The 18,919-nt window shown below is 46.3% G+C and overlaps 1 protein-coding gene across 1 annotated transcript in view; it reads left to right on the top strand.

Moving 5' to 3' along the window:
• Nucleotides 1–18,919, top strand: part of LVRN (laeverin) — a 663,539-nt gene that overhangs the window by 623,700 nt on the left and 20,920 nt on the right. The window contains exon 19 of the mRNA XM_078675542.1: nucleotides 6,234–6,315. Coding sequence (XP_078531668.1) covers nucleotides 6,234–6,315 — 82 coding nt within the window. The remainder of the gene's footprint in view (nucleotides 1–6,233; nucleotides 6,316–18,919) is intronic.

Raw genomic sequence — 18,919 nt, forward strand, 5'->3', positions numbered from 1 at the left:
GCCAGTGCGCTCCAACGTTTGGGGGGCATCTTTGAGTATTTAAGGAGCTAGTGGGCTCCGATAGCACAGTTGATCTCAGAGCCGAGAGGGCTCCAACAGGTTTTTTTTTTTTGCAGAGTTTTATATAGCGCGAACTAGAACCGAACCGAATCAGTTATCAGAGCGCTTTACATAGAACCAGTTACATTACATGAGGACACACTTTCATTTTAGGCACGGGGAGATTAAGTGATTTGCCCAGAATCACAGGGGGTTTTTGGCGTCGTTACCGAGACTCGAACCAAGTTCCCCAGGTCCGAGGTTGAGCGCCTTAGCGGTTAGGCCAACCCCTCTCCCCTACAGTTGGCGCATGATTAGTCTAGGAGCCAGAGGGCTCCAGGGCACACGGTTATTTTCAGAGCCTGGAGGGCTCCACCATGTGGCACATTCATTCTAAGGGCCAATGAGAGCCCATGCCACATTTGTGACTTTTCCAGCTGCCCATCCAGTATTGGGCAGCTGCACCGTTTAGGTTCTTCTTTCTTTCAGGAGACATGTGCTTTGTGAATCCAGGAGTGAGACGCACTCCTTCGCCCCTACTTTGGCCTCCCCAGCTGCACATCACTTAGTGCCAGCTGCAGAGTTTAGGCCCCAGTTCATTGTTCTCAGCTGCCCAGCAAGTAGTGGGCAGCTACAACGTTTAGGTTTTGGCACAGTGGCGCAACCTTGACCCTCGCTGCTTAGGCAGCAGCCTTGACTTTCTGGACATAGGGTGTTTGAGCCCCCCTTATTTGAGATGGCCAGTTGGCCAGGGGGGGTGGTTAAATTTCTAGGGCGCAGGCCCTAATGTGATTTATGTGCTAATGTGATTTATGTACTAATGCTTTTGGGTGCTAGGAAATGTATTGTGTATAGTATGATTTGCGCATCCTGTTTGATATCTCTAGATTTGATTTATGCATAGGAGGTTGCTTTACCTGTTTAGGTTTGGGTTAGGGAGATTATAATTACCTGTGTGATTTACGCACCTAGTGTAATTCTTACTTAGGTGGTGAGGGTCTAATATATTTAGACGTGTGGGATACTGTGCCTATTATGGTTTATATTATAGGTTGACGCTGAGTATATTGTGTACCAGTGATTACTGGCTGTGTTCTAAGTTCATATGTATTCTTTTACTATTTCTTTACCAAGTGCTGATTCTGACAGTGGCCCACGTGGCCCTGTCATGTGTACATAATCCCTTGTAAATATTGCCCGTGCCAGTTGGCAAAATGTATATCGTGTAATTACTATCTGATGTGTTTTGAGAATGCAAAGGCTATTTTTGATATAACCTTGGGTGGAGTTCCTTTTGTGGAGGGCCTGGGATGGTGTTGCTGGTGGGTGCGTGCGCAAATGCTTTATACATTGCCTCCGGGATAAGCCTTACTGCTGGTGTCACGGTGCCAAGGGTGTGAGCAGGGATTATTCTTGGCATGTAACTCCCATGCCCTGACTAGAGTGGTGGTGTCTGCCTGGCTTTGGCACAAGCCTCAGCCAACCAGAGATCCCATTTCTAACACTTCTCCAACTTGGATTACTCAAAATCCATTCTTGCAGGTGTAGGTGCAGTTATGGGACCTCCAATCAGAGATATGATTTAGAACAAAAAGCCAAAATGCCAATCAGAGAGAATTGAAAAGTAAAAAATGGCAATTTGAAAAGAGTAGGGAAAGAAAAAATCAATGGGTAACAGAGACAATTGATTGGAATTGGCCTAGATGTGGATAGTAGTGTACACCAAATTACTGTAAGGTACTGCACAAACTCAAGTCCTGTCCTCAACGCTGATCACCAATGTTAGAAATTTGAAGTTTCTGTTTGGCAGAGTATACACTCTGTCCAAGCAGGAGCCGCAATCCTAATCAGGGTAAGTCAGATACACAACATCAATTAACCTCTGGTAGCTTGGCACAGAGTAGTCAGGTTTAACTTAAGGGGCAATGTGTAAAGTATTTGTGCAACACTTAAATGACAGTAACACACTGAAAACACCACAAAATAACTCCACACCAGGTTAGAAAAACTGAGAATATGTATCTGAATACAACAAGACCAAAATCACAATAATCCAATAAGTAGCATATAAGATATACATTTTAAATATGAAATGGAAAAACAATATTTAGGGGTTACCAGCGATCAAAAGATTACTTGACGTCACAAGGGACCAGTACAAATCCAAAATTCAGGATGCCCATGATTGAAGGCAGGCCGGCTATAGAACCCATGCAGGGTCGCTGAAAAAGTACCATGTATGGAGCAGGCATTGAAGGCTTTACTGCATCAGTTCTGACACAGTCAGGTTGATGCATTGGCGCCAAGCCTTGCAGTCGGTGTCGAAGGATCAGCACTGCATCAATGTCAAGCCTTGCAGTTGGTGTTAAAGGATCAGCTCTCTGTCATCATCGAACCTCACAGTCAGGACCCATGTTATAATCGAATCAGCATGGCGTTAGAGGTCACTGCCTTGGTTCTGATCGGCGCAAAGGTGTCACTTCATCAATTTTTGCAAAAAAAGGTGCAGAACCCTCTTCTGAGTCCCAGAACTCCAGAGGGCACCTCAGGCAAGAGTAGGACTCACAGATTACTAAGTCCAGCATAACCAGCAGAGTTTCTAGACGTTGTGTGTGTCTCAGAGTTCGGAAAGCAGGAGGCAAGCCAACAAACTCTTGTAGAATCTTGGGTTAAAGGCTGTAGTCCCTCTGACTCCCAGCCAAAAAGCAGCAGGGGGCAGGCCAAAGCAGCAGATCAGGTAGCAGAGTGGCAGTCATTTCTACAGCACAGCAATCAATAGGCAGCAGGCCAACACATCAATGCAGTTAGCAATATGGCTTTCCCTCGTATAACACAGAGGCTCTTCTTCCAGACTCACTACAGGGGGGTATGCAGCCCTTTCTGTGGGGACAGACACATCCCCATTCAGGATGCCCATGATAGAAGGCAGGCCGGCTATTGAACCCATGCAGGGTCGCTGAAAAAGTACCATCCCCATTCAGGTGCAAGTGTCAGCTCCTTCCTCCCACTCTACCTCTGGAAGTGCCTGTTGATGGGCTATCAGGATGCAAATGTCACATTCCAGCTCTATTTGTGTAACTTTCTAGAGGCAGAGCACAAAGCCTAGCTCTCACCCAACCCAGGCTTATATTCAGAGACAGGCAGAGGCACGGAATGCTTAAAGTAAGAAAATGCCAACTTTCTAAAAGTGGCATTTTCAGAATTACAATTTAAAATCCAACAGCACAGTAAGTTGTAATTTAAAATTGTGAGTCCAGAAACACCAAACTCCAAAGTTCTATCTGCTCCCAATTGGAAATTACACATAAAGGGTGTTTAGGGAAATGGCAGGGTAACTTACTGGAGTGATAAGCCTTGCAGTAGTGAAAAACGAATTTACGAGTATTTCAGTACCAAGACATGCAAAACTTAAAAGTACATGTCCTACTTTTTAAATACACTGCACCCTGCCTATGGGGCTTCCTAGTGCCTACCTTAGGGGCGACTTACATGTAATAAAAAAGGAAGGTTTGAGCCTGGTATGTCGGTTAACTTGCCAGGTCGAAATAGCAGTTTAAAAACTGCATACATGGGCTCTGCCAATGGAAGGCCTGAGTCATGTTTAAAGAGCTACTGAGTGAGTGGCACAATCAGTGCTGCAGGACCACTAGCAGCATTTAATTTACAGGCCCTCCGCACATATGTTGAACTTTACGATGGACTTATAAGTAAATTAAATATGCCAATTGTGGATAAGCCAATGTTATGTTTTGAGTACTCAGCATATGCACTTTAGTACTGGTTAGCAGTAGTAAAGTGCCCACAATCCTAAAGCTAACATAAATGAAGCCAGCAAAACAGGAGGTCAGAAGGCAAAAAGTCAGGGAAAAACCACACCAAGGACGCCAGATCTAACAGGAAGTAACATGCAGACCCAGGAATATCGGGTCCATTTCCACATTTTTTCTCCTTCCGTGGGTAAGAATGGGCAAATTACGCAAACATTTACCTCCTGCTTGAAGCCAAAGGTCATGCATGGTGAGCAATTGTCCGCTTGCAGAGTTTGAGTAAGGTAATAACTAACTTTACATTAAAAAAACTGAAATTCATTGAAAAAAATAATAAAAGTGACGTTATGAATAGATATGGCAATAAGATGTCACATTGCGTGAAAAAAGCCCCAGAGATTCATTGAACAAAAACACAAAGGTTAAAGTGAAGTTATAGTTAGGTATGATAATAATCTCTAACTTAACTTTAAAAGAAACACTAACAATTCACTGGAAAAAGCAACGGTTAATGTGAAATTATATTAAGTGAAAACATCAGTCATAACATCGGAGTTCAAATGCAAAAAAACTGAAATTCACAATGTATTGTTACCTGAGCAAACTATAACTTGTGTCACCACCATGACCTGCTTTTGACCTCACATATCACATCATTCGTGACAGGTTGAATGATATCAGTGATGACATTAGTGATGAGATTTCAAATGACATCATTGATGACATAACCAATGGCATCACTACTGACATCATCAAGCCCCCTGCTGTTCAAAATATTCTATAAACCAGTACAGGATTTCAAATATGAAACTAAGTACTAAATGGTGCAGAATCATGTAAATTATAAATTAGCATTGACACACACAAGCTCCCTTTAGGTGAACCAAGGTCCTCCAATGCACAGCCATCAACCTCTACCAAACACTTTGTGGGTAACTGAATCCTTGTGGGCAGTCAACCAGACACAAGTGAAGAGGCTTCTGCTGAAGACAATATTTGCCCTGTGAACAACTTTTCATGGAGAACTCACTTGGTCCAGTCATCCGAGCTCCAGTAGATGGCGACACCTGTCTACACAGCCTTTTTCCTATACTGAATCCTTATCTGAAAGCTGGCCTCTTGTGGGCAATCAACCACCCGTGGGTGGGAAAGTACCTATTGGAAGCAGTTTTCATCTATGAAGAACCACTGCATGGAGATCCCACTCCCTCTACAAGAAACCAAAGCCCCTTTGGTGGTGATGGCCATAATATGAACAGCCCTCACCCTGCACTAAACAGTTTGCAGATAGCCTACTTCTTGTGCAGCCGCGGCCCGAGCAGGTAAGAGTGGTGAGGCAGTGGGGCCGGGTTAGGGGGGAATTCATTTTCCCTCATCATTGTAATTTTCCCTCATCTTCATCCGTCGATATATCCCCCAACCCACCCGGCCCGACTAATGGTCATGCCATTCTGCTGTGCACGTAATTATCCCTTGCGTCATTGCTACTTCTCACCTGTTGATACTCATTTTGGTGTTTGAGTGGAGACCAAAATGTGGGAAGAGGTCATATGTGGGCAAGCTGTTAGCCAAGAAATGTAGAATACTGGTCTTAGAATGAAGTAGGCGGGTTGGCAACAGACTGTTGGTATAAAGGTGAGAGCAGGCTGTGGCAACAGAATTGCTTTTATAACTTACTGAAACTATACCATATTACCACAAACTGGCAAAAATGATGGAGAGGGCTGGCGGAGGTGTGTACGAGGCCAACTGGGTCGTTTTATGCGTGTATTTTAGCTAGGTAGTTTTCATTATTAGTACAACTAAAGGCAATCAAGGGAACCACACTCAAATAGACTCCCAGCTGCAGCAGATGAGTAAGGCTGACAGCAAACAGCCGACGGTAACATGCGGTATAAGATACACTGTCTCCTTCTCTTGCCATCTTTTACCCCATTGATTGCCTGTGAGAGCCCATGGATTTTTAGCAATATTTTTCAAAATGTTCCTCGTGGAAGACACCCACAAAAACTCCTTGAAGATGGCGGGTTAGCTCTCTTTACTGGTGGAATTCCGGTTTATGATGGGGTCCAAGCAGGCAGCAGGTGTGCACCAGTGGGCAAGTCGTCGGCATGTTCAAGATTTTGTCAACTAAATAAATACTCTAAACATGCCACTCAAGCACTTAATCAAGAGAATATAAATGCACTATTAATAAAGCAGCACATCACTGTTACCCTGTAAAATGTAAAATACAACGCATAGACATCCTAAAAATGGGGGAGCACCTGATTTTAGCTCAGATTTTCTATAAAGAAGAATCACAGCAACAGAGTCATGAAGCACCACTCACCTGAAGTTAAGAAAAGTAGTACCTTTATTTCTGATTATCAATGCAAGATAAGCCTGTCTAATGCTAATTCATAAGGTATTCTTATTTTGTTTCAGGTTTGAGCACTATGCCAGTTTGTATAACTTGGTAATATCAGCAATGGGAGCTAGAGCAACAACAGAATTCCAAGTCCAAGAGGTAAATAAATCCAAAATATGGACAGTTTGATGTTTGCTTATATATCTGAGAAATGTCATATCTGCCTCAAATCCTTGCGACCTTTTTCTGAAGTACCACCCCATTCAAATATTTATGCCAATGTATCACATATCTTCACTTAGGGTAAGTAACTGTTTGTTCCCAAATGAGGTTGTCTATACAAAAATTCTGTCGCCTCATCTGGCGTTCTGTCAGTGGGTCAGAGTCAATACCCACCATCCATTTATAAGTCTCCTTTACTGTTCAATGGGTCCGTTCGCACTCTTGGTTCAATGGACTAGTCTGAGCACATGTTGGCTTCTTTTGTGCTAATTTTACATAAGTACCCCAAAGTTACCATCTGATTTGACAAATGTTGCTTTGAAGCGATATCGAAAATGTTTTGAGTCCTTGAAATCCATTTACCTCTTTCACATTCTATAACTGCTATCCTGACAATTATCAGTTGGATCTTCAATAATATTATTTGTCAGTGTTTAGGTTGTGCCCATCAGAATATACATCCTCTTCTTTCATTTGAACAGTCGGTGTACCTATCACCTGACTGAGCTGGACCAATTGTGCCCATTGAAAATGGAAATTGAATTCCGATATTTTCTGCGCTTGAAATTTGAATTATCTGTTAATAAACACCAATAGTTAAATTCATCAAAATGATTCACTAGTTGTAGTAAACATCACCTTTAACCTCATGCACAAGCACACCTTGCAACAATCAAAGGGTAGAACATGAAGAAAATATACCTATGAGCTCTAACACACTAGAGAATGACAAACTATTCTTGAAATCAATCCTCAACAGGCACGTTGCATTCACACTTCAGAAACACACACATTATGTGTATTTGTGTGTGTGTGTGTGTATGTGTGTGTAGGGGTGTGTGTGTGCAAAAGAGTGTGAGAGTGTGTGTGTGTGTGTGTGTTTTTTTGTGCATTAGTGTGTTGATATCTACGCTGGTGAGTGAGTGTGTCTGTTGCTGGGTTAATGTCTACCTATTGCTGCATATTTGTGTGTATTGCTATTAGTAGGTGACACGAATGTTCAGGGGCATAGTGGTCACAAAGGAGTGGGAGGGGTGATAGGTACATGATTGTTGCAGATATGAACCCCACCAATTACTTTGGAGACCAGTACTGAATCTTTATTACAGGTCAAACAGTAAATAATGCCCAATAGCCTTTTCTTAGCCCATAGGTAAGCACAGGTTTCAATCAATTTACCAGATAGAGCAGGAAAGACAAGCACGATATAACCATTACATTTGTCATCACTTATATGGAGATGATGGGCATTCAAATAATGAGACCGCCAATAGAGCATTAAATTTCATGTGGATTACTGTAACACCTTTCCACGAAGGATGCCTACCCACAAGAAATCCACATTATTATTTCAAAAAGCATTGTTATGACATTAAATCCCTGTTTTAGTGCAGAGTACATGAACCAGTGTAATTGTGGATATAAATATTATGGTTAGAAAAATAAAGGCAATCCATGTAAATATGATGAAATTCTGCAACATATCATAATCAATGGCAATCTTTGGTTTGCTTTGTTCGCCTAAGTTGGCAGGGTATGCCCAGACGTGGGTACCTTGCTCACTTTGCCACTGGATTCAAGCTAGCCTGGCTGATGACAACTGATTAGCCAGAAACCAGTCCCAGGATGCTTGTTTCCATTCCAAAGAAGACGTGGCTTGGCAGTTCGGGCTGGACTGTTCCCATGAGGCACAGGGTCAGACTGATTTTCATATGGCCATGTTTGAACTGGGGTGGCGGAGTGAGCTAAAGAATGATGATGGATTAAACCCAGATCAGTTGACTGGGGGTGAGTGCTTGCAATGTTTAATACTTCGTCCATCATCCCCTCTGGTTTTGCTTTAATCTTTGGATGGATTCAATAATGTAAGTGCTTCTTCAGTAACCGTAGTTAATGACTAAATTAGCAACAAAATCTTGCCAAAATAGTAGCTTCCTAAATGCCTGCAGCACACATACCAGCTCATATTTAGGGACGTATGTACAAGGGGATTGCCCCACCGGAATGTCACTTTTTTAGATGTTACTGTGGCGCAATACCCTGCACCATGCCACTTTGCATGGCTTAACCCCTTGCGTGCTTCTGTCGGCCAACGGCCATCGCACTCACTACCTTCGTATTGCTGTGCTCGCCGTTGGCCGACGCGGCCCCGCCCACTCTGCTAAACCGCCGCACCGGGGTGGAATTGCCGCCGCGGTTAAGCGGTTAATGCTACTTTGTAAATATGGAACCCTTTCACGCAGGTCCGCGTTAAAGGGCCGTGCAATGGGTGTTGCTCTCGGCATTCCACCACAACACCCATTTCTTTTTGATGCTGCCTCAGATTGACAAGGATGTGTAAATCTGAGGCAGCATCAACAACAAACACCTTGCAAGAGCAAGTATTAGAATGGTGCAAGAAGAGAAATACTTTTATTTCTCCTCATTTTTGATTTTTCTATGTGTGCTGTGGTATTGCCGCACACAGAGAAAAAGCAAATCACCTTTATTGATTGTTTATGTGCATTAAGGGACATCTTCCTGCACCTAAACAATCATCCATGCAACACAGGCAGCCTTGCACTATGGTGCAAGGGTGTCTGTGTTGGTGCTAGGGAAAGACAACAAGAGTATAACCCGTAGACCAGATTGAGATCTGGGCATACATATGTATTTCACAACAATATCTCAATCGGATTCAATAAAACAGCAGGTATATATGTATGTACAAGACATTACAGAAGCACAGATAAAAGGAAGAGAGACTCAAGGTTTCAGTTTGTTAGAAAGTGCATATAGCATCATATATTCAAGAACAGATTTTGTACAAGACAGTTAAAGCAGCACTGTAAGCATAGAATGCGGTGGCAACCCAATGGGGCTTTGTGCACTAGGTGATAGTGGAGCAAAGAGTGACGACGCAAGTGACAATTGTGTGAACACAGCGAAGGACGCAAAGTGACAACGTGAAAGAACAATATATACATACATGAAATTTAATGCACATGGTTCATCCTCAGTAAATGAGTGATTTGTATTGCATTGGGAACCAAGGTAGAAGATGTGAATGAGTCGCGCTTTATTGAGGGTCGACGGTGTTTCGATCCTATCTAGTCAGGATCTTCATCAGGACTGGGTTGCCCGTTTTAAGTCAGTGCTGCAGGGGAAGGAAAGGACACATGAAGGTCCGGAATGGAGGGTGTGGGATGTGGTGTGGACGCGGGACCGAAGGGGTTGGGGTGTTGCGGGGTGTCGCGAGGCTCTAGCTGGGGGGAGGGAAGGTTAGCACATCGGGGTATTGTTTACCGCGGTCGCGGAATTTTAGGGAAGGGGTCATGGGGGTGGGAGGAATGGCCCTGTGTGTGTCTCTGTGCCAGGCGGGGGCCAGGCGTGCGCCTGCGCGGAGAGTGCACTTAACAAGTGGAGTTAGGTATGTGCTTTGGTGTAGGAGGGGAGCAATTGTCAGATGGAAGTACCCTGGTTGGGGGGAAAAAACACAAGGCACGTGTGCTGGCATATGGAGAGGAAGGGGCAGCTGTGGGCTGGAGAGCGCGAGTACCCTGGAAGGGTGTAGTGGCAAGTGAGAGGGTTGATTTGCAGGCATTGTTGACAGGGCACAGCGGTTATCGTTCCCTAGGAGAAGAGCACGGTGGGCGGGGGCAATCGGCGGTAAGGGGAGCGTGGAAGGGATGCACAGGGAGGTGATGTGCTATGGGTAGGGGTGTGAGTAGGCTAAGAAAGGAACTTACAGGTGGGAGTACTGGCCAGCGTGTTCGATGATGGTCCAGTAGCACCGTGTGGCACTAACCCTGTTAGCACATTATAATAAGGGTGTGGATCCAGTTGGTATCGATAGGTGCTAGACAGAGTCCGCAGTAAATTTCCTAGGATGCAAGCAGATGGAAGGGTCATAAGGGGTCGGGAGAGAAGGGGGAGGGTGAGGGAGAGGGTGGAGGGGATGCAAAGGAAGCGCGGCCGAAAACACTTACAAAGTCGTGGGGGCAAGGGCAAGAACAGAGCCCCGTTCTGGCCCGTGTGGCATCTGGTTGGAAGGAGAAGGATACATAAGGAAGAGGTGTGGCGCCGCGGCCAGGGCGACTGACTCCGGAATCTGGGGATCACGGTTCGATCCCCGGCACCGGCGGCAGATTAGCCCAGCACCATGTGACTCTGGGCAATAGCTTGCTTAATCTTCCCGACGGCCCCCAGCGCCTAGAGACCCTTACGGGTGATTGTGCGCTTTACAAATGTGGATTTTATATGGGAGGCAGGGTCGGGTCACTCGATCCACTGCCTGGGTCTCGTCCATGGTACCTGGATCAACGGGGAGGTAAACGGAGGCTGATTAGTACGGCATGCAAAGGGTCCAACAACAAGGAGAAGGCTCTCGGGCGGCAGGTCTACCGGTTGGTAGAGGTCCACCATTGAAGTACGGGGGCTGATGTGCGCTCGGTGATCTGGTTAGTAGATCGGAATAGGCGCAGGGTAATTCGAAGGAGTCTGCCTGAAGCAGTTCCGGGGTGGGTGTGACCAGTGACGTGCAGTGTGGTGATTGGGTGCGTGGTCCCGGGGCATCACAGAGGGGCCAACGAGGACAGACTATGAAGTTCAAAAGGTACGGGGTGTAGCGGCAGGTGAACAGTGAACAGGACAAGGGCAAGCTTATACAAACTCGCTGGGCATGGCGGGTGAAGCATCCGGTGGATGAACAATGAGCCTGTATTACAGTGTATGATCAGTATAAATGATAAAAACAGTTGTCACAACAAGTGAAGTACAACCAGAGTAAATGTTGGCACAACGATTGGACAGTAACCACAGTTGAGTGTGGTTTATAAAAACAGATGTACTTTGAATCCATTTTCCGGAATATGCATGACAATAAAATGGGAACACATTTGGAAATAGGTGAACATCAATGGGGATTCTCAGTCACGGTGTGGTACAGATAAATATTGCCTAATTGACATGTAGTTAGCAGTAATAGTCCTGTAACGTGTTGGTCAGCCAGGGGGGTGGACTGTCTGCAGAGATGGCCGGGGCGAGCCAGAAGGGGAAGGCTGAGATTAACCATCTACTCTGGGGGGCCCAAAAATAATTGGGCTCCTTGACAGAATAGTTACAGTGATATTAAGGCAGGCATGCTATGGAAGGTGGAGCAAGCTTGCACAGGTGTTATGTTATGTTATGTTATGTTATTGGTTTTTATTGTGCGCACAGCTACTCCAGCTAAGGAGCGTCCTGGCGCATTTGACAAGGAAGTGCATAAAAAACATAACACAGCTAAAAGAGAGAACCAGGGAGGACCACTCTAAAATACATAACACAGGCTAGGGGTTAGAGACTAAAACAGGAATGTTTTCAAGGCTTTCCTAAAAGCCATGAGATCCTCTAACAGGCGCAATTCCACCGGGAGAGAGTTCCAGGCTAATGCCGCCTTCACACCAAAGGAGCGGCTGCCCATGCGGCAAAGCCTGTATCTAGGGACTACAACCAGGGCCTGGCCCTGGGAGCGAAGAGTGCGAGTAGGGACATAAAGGGAAAGAGAGCCAGACAAGATTTCAGGGCCTATGCCTCTCAAGATCTTAAAAGCCAGGCAGAGTACCTTGAAAAGAATACGCTTCCTTATTGGGAGCCAGTATAGGGAGCGAAGAACATTCGCCACCGAGCAGAATTTAGGGAGGCCGACAATCGCCCTGGCTGCGGCGTTTTGTACCCGTTGTAATCGAGTAAGCTCAGCCTGATTGGCCCCGGCGAGAAGAGAACTCGCGTAATCCAGGCGAGAGATGACAGTGGCCTGGATTACTAACTGTCTGGTTGGGGCATCAAAGTACTTAAGAACAGGTCTTAAGCCTCTCAACAGACCGAAGCAACAAGCCGCTGTTCTTTTAGTATGTCCTACGAAAGTCAGACCCGAGTCTATCCACACTCCCAGATTTTTCAGCTCCAAAACCGGCGCCGGGGATGGTCCCAGCTCAGATGGCCACCATTGGTCGCCCCAGAGTTCCGCTCCCTTACCGACAACCATAACTTCTGTTTTAGTGGCATTCAGCTGGAGACAGTTCCCTGTCAACCAGCTAGCCACCGCCTTCAATCCATCCTGAAACCTGGGGGCATCTACTTCCGCATCCCCGCTGAGAGTAACCGCCAGCTGTGTGTCGTCGGCATATGAGACCACTGTTAGGCCCCACTGCCTAGCGACATCAGCTAGCGGTCTCACATAGAGATTAAACAACGTGGGACTCAGCGAGGATCCCTGCGGAACCCCCATGGCCAGTGGTTGGAAGTTGGACTTGAAGGGAGAGATGGAAACACAGAAGGAACGATTGCCAAGGTAGGAACGGAACCACTGCAGAGCCTGTCCGCCGACACCTATCTCCTCGAGCCGATGCAGGAGGATGCTGTGAGAAACTGTGTCGAAGGCGGCGCTGAGATCTAACAGTATCAGCGCCGCCGTCTGTCCAGCATCCAGCACCGCACGGAGATGTTCCACCATCACAAGAAGGGCAGTCTCCGTGCTGTGTCCAGTACGGAAGCCGTTTTGTGTGGGGTCGAGGACATTGGTTCGTGCGAGATACTCAGACAGGGCCAAGTTGACATGGGCCTCTGTTATCTTCGCCGGCCAAGGCAGCAGCGAGATGGGACGATAGTTTTCGGGCTTAGATGGGTCCAAGGAAGGCTTTTTGAGGATGGGAGACACCACCGCCTGCTTCCACTTAGTTGGAACCACCCCTGCCTCCAAAGATAGGTTGACAAGGGAACACACAACAGTGCGCCCCATAAAGGCCTGCTCTCTAAACAGAGCAGGTCTAACTGGATCAGATGGAGAACCAGATTTAACTCGCAAAGTGAGTTTGTCAAACCCATCTAGGGAAAGAGGGGGAAAGGAAAGCAGGGTGGTAGAGTGTGGCGTCGCATTAGAACTTCTTAAGTCGATCCCTGTGTTAGGGAATGCCCGATAGATTGTTTGGACTTTCCCCAGAAAATATGCAGCCAGGGATTCACAGTGGGAGGTGGAACTCACCACTACAGAGGAAGTTCGCTTCGCTACCAGATCCTTCACGGCCTTAAAGATGGTCTTCGACGGGTTTGGGCTACAGCGAAATTCTGCAGCATAGTAAGCTGCCCGAGCTCGACAAATGGCCTGATGGTAAATCTTGGCGGATACAGCATATGCAACTTTTAAATCAGCTCCATATGTCTTTCGCCAAGCTCTTTCTGCCCGTCTACAGGCTCCCTTCAAGGCACGCAGGGCACTGTCGTACCAGGGGCTCGACTCTCTAGTACTGATTTTACTCGATATGATGGGAATCAGAGTGTCGAGAGCCCTGGTAGTCCAGGAACAGAAGCGGTCATACCCCTCCTCCACATCTTCCAGTGGACCCAACGGATCTTCCGCTAGAAGGTGGTGAAAATCCTCTAGCCTAAGTTTAATTCCACAATCTCCTTGGAACACATCTCACCGACGGGATGGAAGGAGCCGTCGGAATGGGACATAGAATGGTCACCAGAAAATGGTCGGTCCATGTTAACGGAGAAATAGATGTAATTTTAGTCTCCGGCAAATTGGTAAAAAAGGGGTCAAGAGTATGACCCCCTATGTGGGTAGGCTGCGAAACCAGCTGAACAAGCTGAAGGGCCTCTAAGTCAGCGGTGATGCTGCGAACCGCCAAGTTGGAGGGTGTGTCGAAATGTAAGTTCAGGTCGCCCAAGATAGAATAATTGGCACACCCTATGACCAGTGTGCCAAGGGCATCCGGAAACGAACTTCGAAACACCACATCACTACCCGGCGGACGGTACACCACCATCCCAGAGAATGTAAATTCAGGGCTGACAGTGATTTTAAAAGAGGCGCTTTCACACCCGGCGATGTTAAGGCCACTCCACACGCATGCAAAGCAGGACCTGACTATAAGCGCTATACCGCCACCTCTGGAAGGTCTGTTCAGAGTGAACATAGAATAGCCAGGAGGACAAACCAGATTTGGAATAGCTACATCCGTGTCCTGAAGCCAGGTTTCCGTGATGGCTAGGACATCTGGGGCACCGTCCTCAACTAAATCATAGATGTTCTGGTAATGGCTCAGAGCTGATCTAACATTTAAGTTGGAAACCCGCAGAAAGGGCAATGAGCCCTTAAGCCGATGAGCCGGCACTGAAGCCTTCCGAAGGATTGTCCCCGGTAGGTCCAGCGCCCAGCCATTACAGCAGCACCGATACGGGCCACAAAGCGGGTGGACAGGCGGCAGAGGACACCTCTGACCAGCCTGGCCAATGATGTATAGACTCTCTCTCGAATAGGTTAGCATGATGACACACCAAGGGGGCCTGCCAGAGCCCAGCTACCCGCAGCGCCCCGCACGTCCTCAGCGCGGACGGGCGCAGACGGGCAGGACTCAGGCACGACTCCGGCCACGCGAGGGCGTGCCCTCTACGCGATCCCGCTACGCTGGGGAGGAGCGTTAAGTAGGCGTCCCGTCGATGTGACCTGCGCAGTACAGCGCAGGCGGATACACTCTCCTCCACCCCCTTCCAAAATGGCGGCCCACCCCAAGCACCGGACCCGCCAAGCGGCGGTGAATCAACAATTAGTTATGCAGGTAAGGGGCGATAAAAAACCCATGTTCCCAGCAATCCAAAACAAAATAAAATAAAAGATTTAAAATGCGCTAGCAGAAAGCGCTCGAAACGCTGCTGTCAGCCACACGCTACCTTGTCAGACGCGAGGGAGGCAGGGACTCGCCTTAAGTAGGCGTCCCGTCGATGTGACCTGCGCAGTACAGCGCAGGCGGATACACTCTCCTCCACCCCCTTCCAAAATGGCGGCCCACCCCAAGCACCGGACCCGCCAAGCGGCGGTGAATCAACAATTAGTTATGCAGGTAAGGGGCGATAAAAAAACCAGGTTCCCAGCAATCCAAAACAAAATAAAATAAAAGCTTTAAAATGCGCTAGCAGAAAGCGCTCGAAACGCTGCTGTCAGCCACACGCTACCTTGTCAGACGCGAGGGAGGCAGGGACTCGCCTTAAGTAGGCGTCCCGTCGATGTGACCTGCGCAGTACAGCGCAGGCGGATACACTCTCCTCCACCCCCTTCCAAAATGGCGGCCCACCCCAAGCACCGGACCCGCCAAGCGGCGGTGAATCAACAATTAGTTATGCAGGTAAGGGGCGATAAAAAACCCAGGTTCCCAGCAATCCAAAACAAAATAAAATAAAAGATTTAAAATGCGCTAGCAGAAAGCGCTCGAAACGCTGCTGTCAGCCACACGCTACCTTGTCAGACGCGAGGGAGGCAGGGACTCGCCTTAAGTAGGCGTCCCGTCGATGTGACCTGCGCAATACAGCGCAGGCGAATACACTCTCCTCCACCCCCTTCCAAAATGGCGGCCCACCCCAAGCACCGGACCCGCCAAGCGGCGGTGAATCAACAATTAGTTATGCAGGTAAGGGGCGATAAAAAACCCAGGTTCCCAGCAATCCAAAACAAAATAAAATAAAAGATTTAAAATGCGCTAGCAGAAAGCGCTCGAAACGCTGCTGTCAGCCACACGCTACCTTGTCAGAGGTTGCGTGCTGTGGAGATAGTTGGATAGATGGGATAGATAGGATCGAAAAGCCGTCGACCCTCATTTACTGAGGACGAACCATTGTTTTTGTATATATTGTTCTTTCACGTTGTCACTTTGCGTCCTTCGCTGTGTTCACACAATTGTCACTTGCGTCGTCACTCTTTGCTCCACTATCACCTAGTGCACAAAGCCCCCTTGGGTTGCCACCACATTCTAGGCTTACAGTGCTGCTTTAACTGTCTTGTATAAAATGTGTTCTTAAATATATGATGCTATATGCACTTTCTAACAAACTGAAACCTTGAGTCTCTTTTCCTTTTATACGTGCTTCTGTAATGTCTTGTACATACATATATACCTTGCCGTTTTATTGAATCCGATTGAGATATTGTTGTGAAATTCATGTGTTGGTGATAGGCAGCTATTTTTAGTGCCAATGCTAGGGAAAAAACAGTGGTCTGTCGTATTCTTGTAAATACGGCGCATGCCTGCGTTTTGGAAATTATGCAGCGTGGTGCTGCGCTGCGCCATGTCCTTGTACTTATGCCCATTATTGTTCAGCACGCAGCCTGCTCATAAATGCAAGGCCAATCTTCTTTTATGTTATATCATTGTTCTTTTGAGAAGCTGATAGCTAGCACCAGTGTGGGACCTTCACACAGACTATGACAGGATGAATGCCCTTTCTGGAATGACTGAAGCTTCACTCTCCCCAAGATGCTCTCGTTTGAACTTTTTAAATTATTTGTCAGCAGCATTGTGAGAAAAGCATGTTTTGATGTGTAAGATTGTTGTCTTACACATTTTTCTAAGACTACTACACTTCTCTTTAAATATAACATATGAACCTACTGCTTTCAACCTATAGGAAAGTATATTTATATTGTAAATATATGTAAATGAGATGATAAACAAAATCATGCATTGTAAAATATACTAAAATGATGATAAGAACATGAATTAATATACACTTTGAGGTAGCTCATGCCACCCCCTCATTGATAGGGCAGTTTCCTAGTGAATATGACCATATGAAAATTCATTGTAAAAAATGTTTCTGTAGGATTATATGTTAATGTGCATTTCTAAAAAATCAAGCTAGGCAATAACTGTGAGCCTACTTAGACTACCCAGTATGGTACAAAAATAAAAATACAATAGAATTAAAAAGCAAAAATGTTGGCAAAAGATGGATACATGATGACCGGTAGCAACTGGTGATCGCAATTCTTATATTCTACTGAATTAATTTTGCTTTGCGATTTATGTCATATAAAAAGGATAGACTTCGGGGTCCACTACATTGAAGTCAGAATCCAAACCTGAAGGCAATGATATAGAACAAGCTATGCCAGTACCTGAAGAAATAATAGATACAGGAGATGCAGAAGGAGCAGGTTGCACCAAAGGTGTCACTGAATAAGTTGAAGATAATAATAGATTACTGAAGTGTGAAGTCATAGGTGATAAAGTGTGTGAGAAATTAGGTTGTTTGTTGTGGTGGGGGTATGAAACTGTCAAAATCTTTGCCAGAGTGATCCACAAAAAGTAACTAAATTAACCTATATGAAACCATTCTAATAGCTTGGCACATTAGAATGGCTTAACTTAGAGGCAAGGTTTACAGTATTTATACAGCACTTAAGCAGCAATAAAGTGAAAACATAGCACACGAAAAATTCCACGGCACTATACAAAAAATAGAGTAAATTGTAATAAATTATTTGAGACCAAATCAACAATGATCCAACTTGTAGAACTGGAGATAGAGAGTTTCAAAGATGTAAGCTAAGTATAGCACCTGAAAGCACAAATGATCACTTACAGTAATATGGTTGTGCAAGACCAAGTGAAACTTCCAAGTTCAGGCCAACCATGATGCAGTGTGGGTCGGATACAGGTACCTGGTTAGTGCTGCTGAAAAATGTACCTTCTAAAGTCCAGCTTGAAGAGACCAGTTTGTGGGGAGAAAACAGCAAGAAGCATGAAGAATATCGCGAATGAGCATCACTGTAGCGCAAAGAGCAGGACAGGCATCACAGATGTTCATTGCTGTAGTACGGAAATCCTATCGGTCGTAGCAGATACTCATTTCTGGAGTTTCACGCTGGCAGTCACCATTGGCTGTCGATGCTGTAGCTCAAAGTGCAGATTTCATGGTGCTGGTCATCGTTGGCAGTCACTGTATCGCAAAGAGTCGGGTTCGCCATAGATTTATGTCAGCGATCAGCGTGGTCGGCAAAATCTTGGCACAAACTGACCCTTTCACATTTGCAAAGAGCCAAAAACTTTGGGATTCCTCCTTTTCTTTTAGGAGGAGTTCAACTGATGCCACACCAAGGGTCCAGGACCTGGGAGGCAACTCTTGGGTGTCAGGAACTCTCTCTAGCATAGGACAGAAGGGCGGGCACAGGCAGGTCGAGTTGCAGGTCCAGGCAGATCCAGTGCAGCAGGTTCAGCTGGGAGGTTGCAGGAAGGGCTCTGAAGCTTGTTGGGTTCCTGTAGCTCAAAACAGCAGGTCAATCAGGTGATCCTTGGAGTCACTTCCGCCTAGGATGAAAAGTGCTGGTCCAGTAATCCTTTTCAGACATCAGGGCAGGGCTCAGGCAGGTGCTGTTGCAGGTTCAGGTTGATCCGGTGCAGCAGGTTAGCTAGGCAGTCGTTCTTCTGTAGCATCCACAGGTCCACGAGTGTACTGAAGAGTGGATCTGAGGGTGCTATTTTTATACCTAGTTCCTCATTTGAAGTAGGAGAAACTTCTAGAGGCTTCTCCTCACAGAAGTGTCTGGAATTTCCTGCCTCCCTGCTCAGGTCCCAGTCTTTTGGCAGGCAAAATAGGCTAGTGTTCATTTATTTGTGTGAGAGCAGGTCTCAGTCCTCTGAAGTGCAAGTGAGTCTGTGTGCAGCTCCGCTCCCCCATCCTGCCTGTGATTGCCCACCAGGCACAACCTGTTCCTCTATTGTGCTGCTATCTGGGCAGAATACAC

This window comes from Lissotriton helveticus, chromosome 2_1 (assembly GCF_964261635.1).
Source record: "Lissotriton helveticus chromosome 2_1, aLisHel1.1, whole genome shotgun sequence".
Lineage (NCBI taxonomy): Eukaryota > Metazoa > Chordata > Amphibia > Caudata > Salamandridae > Lissotriton > Lissotriton helveticus.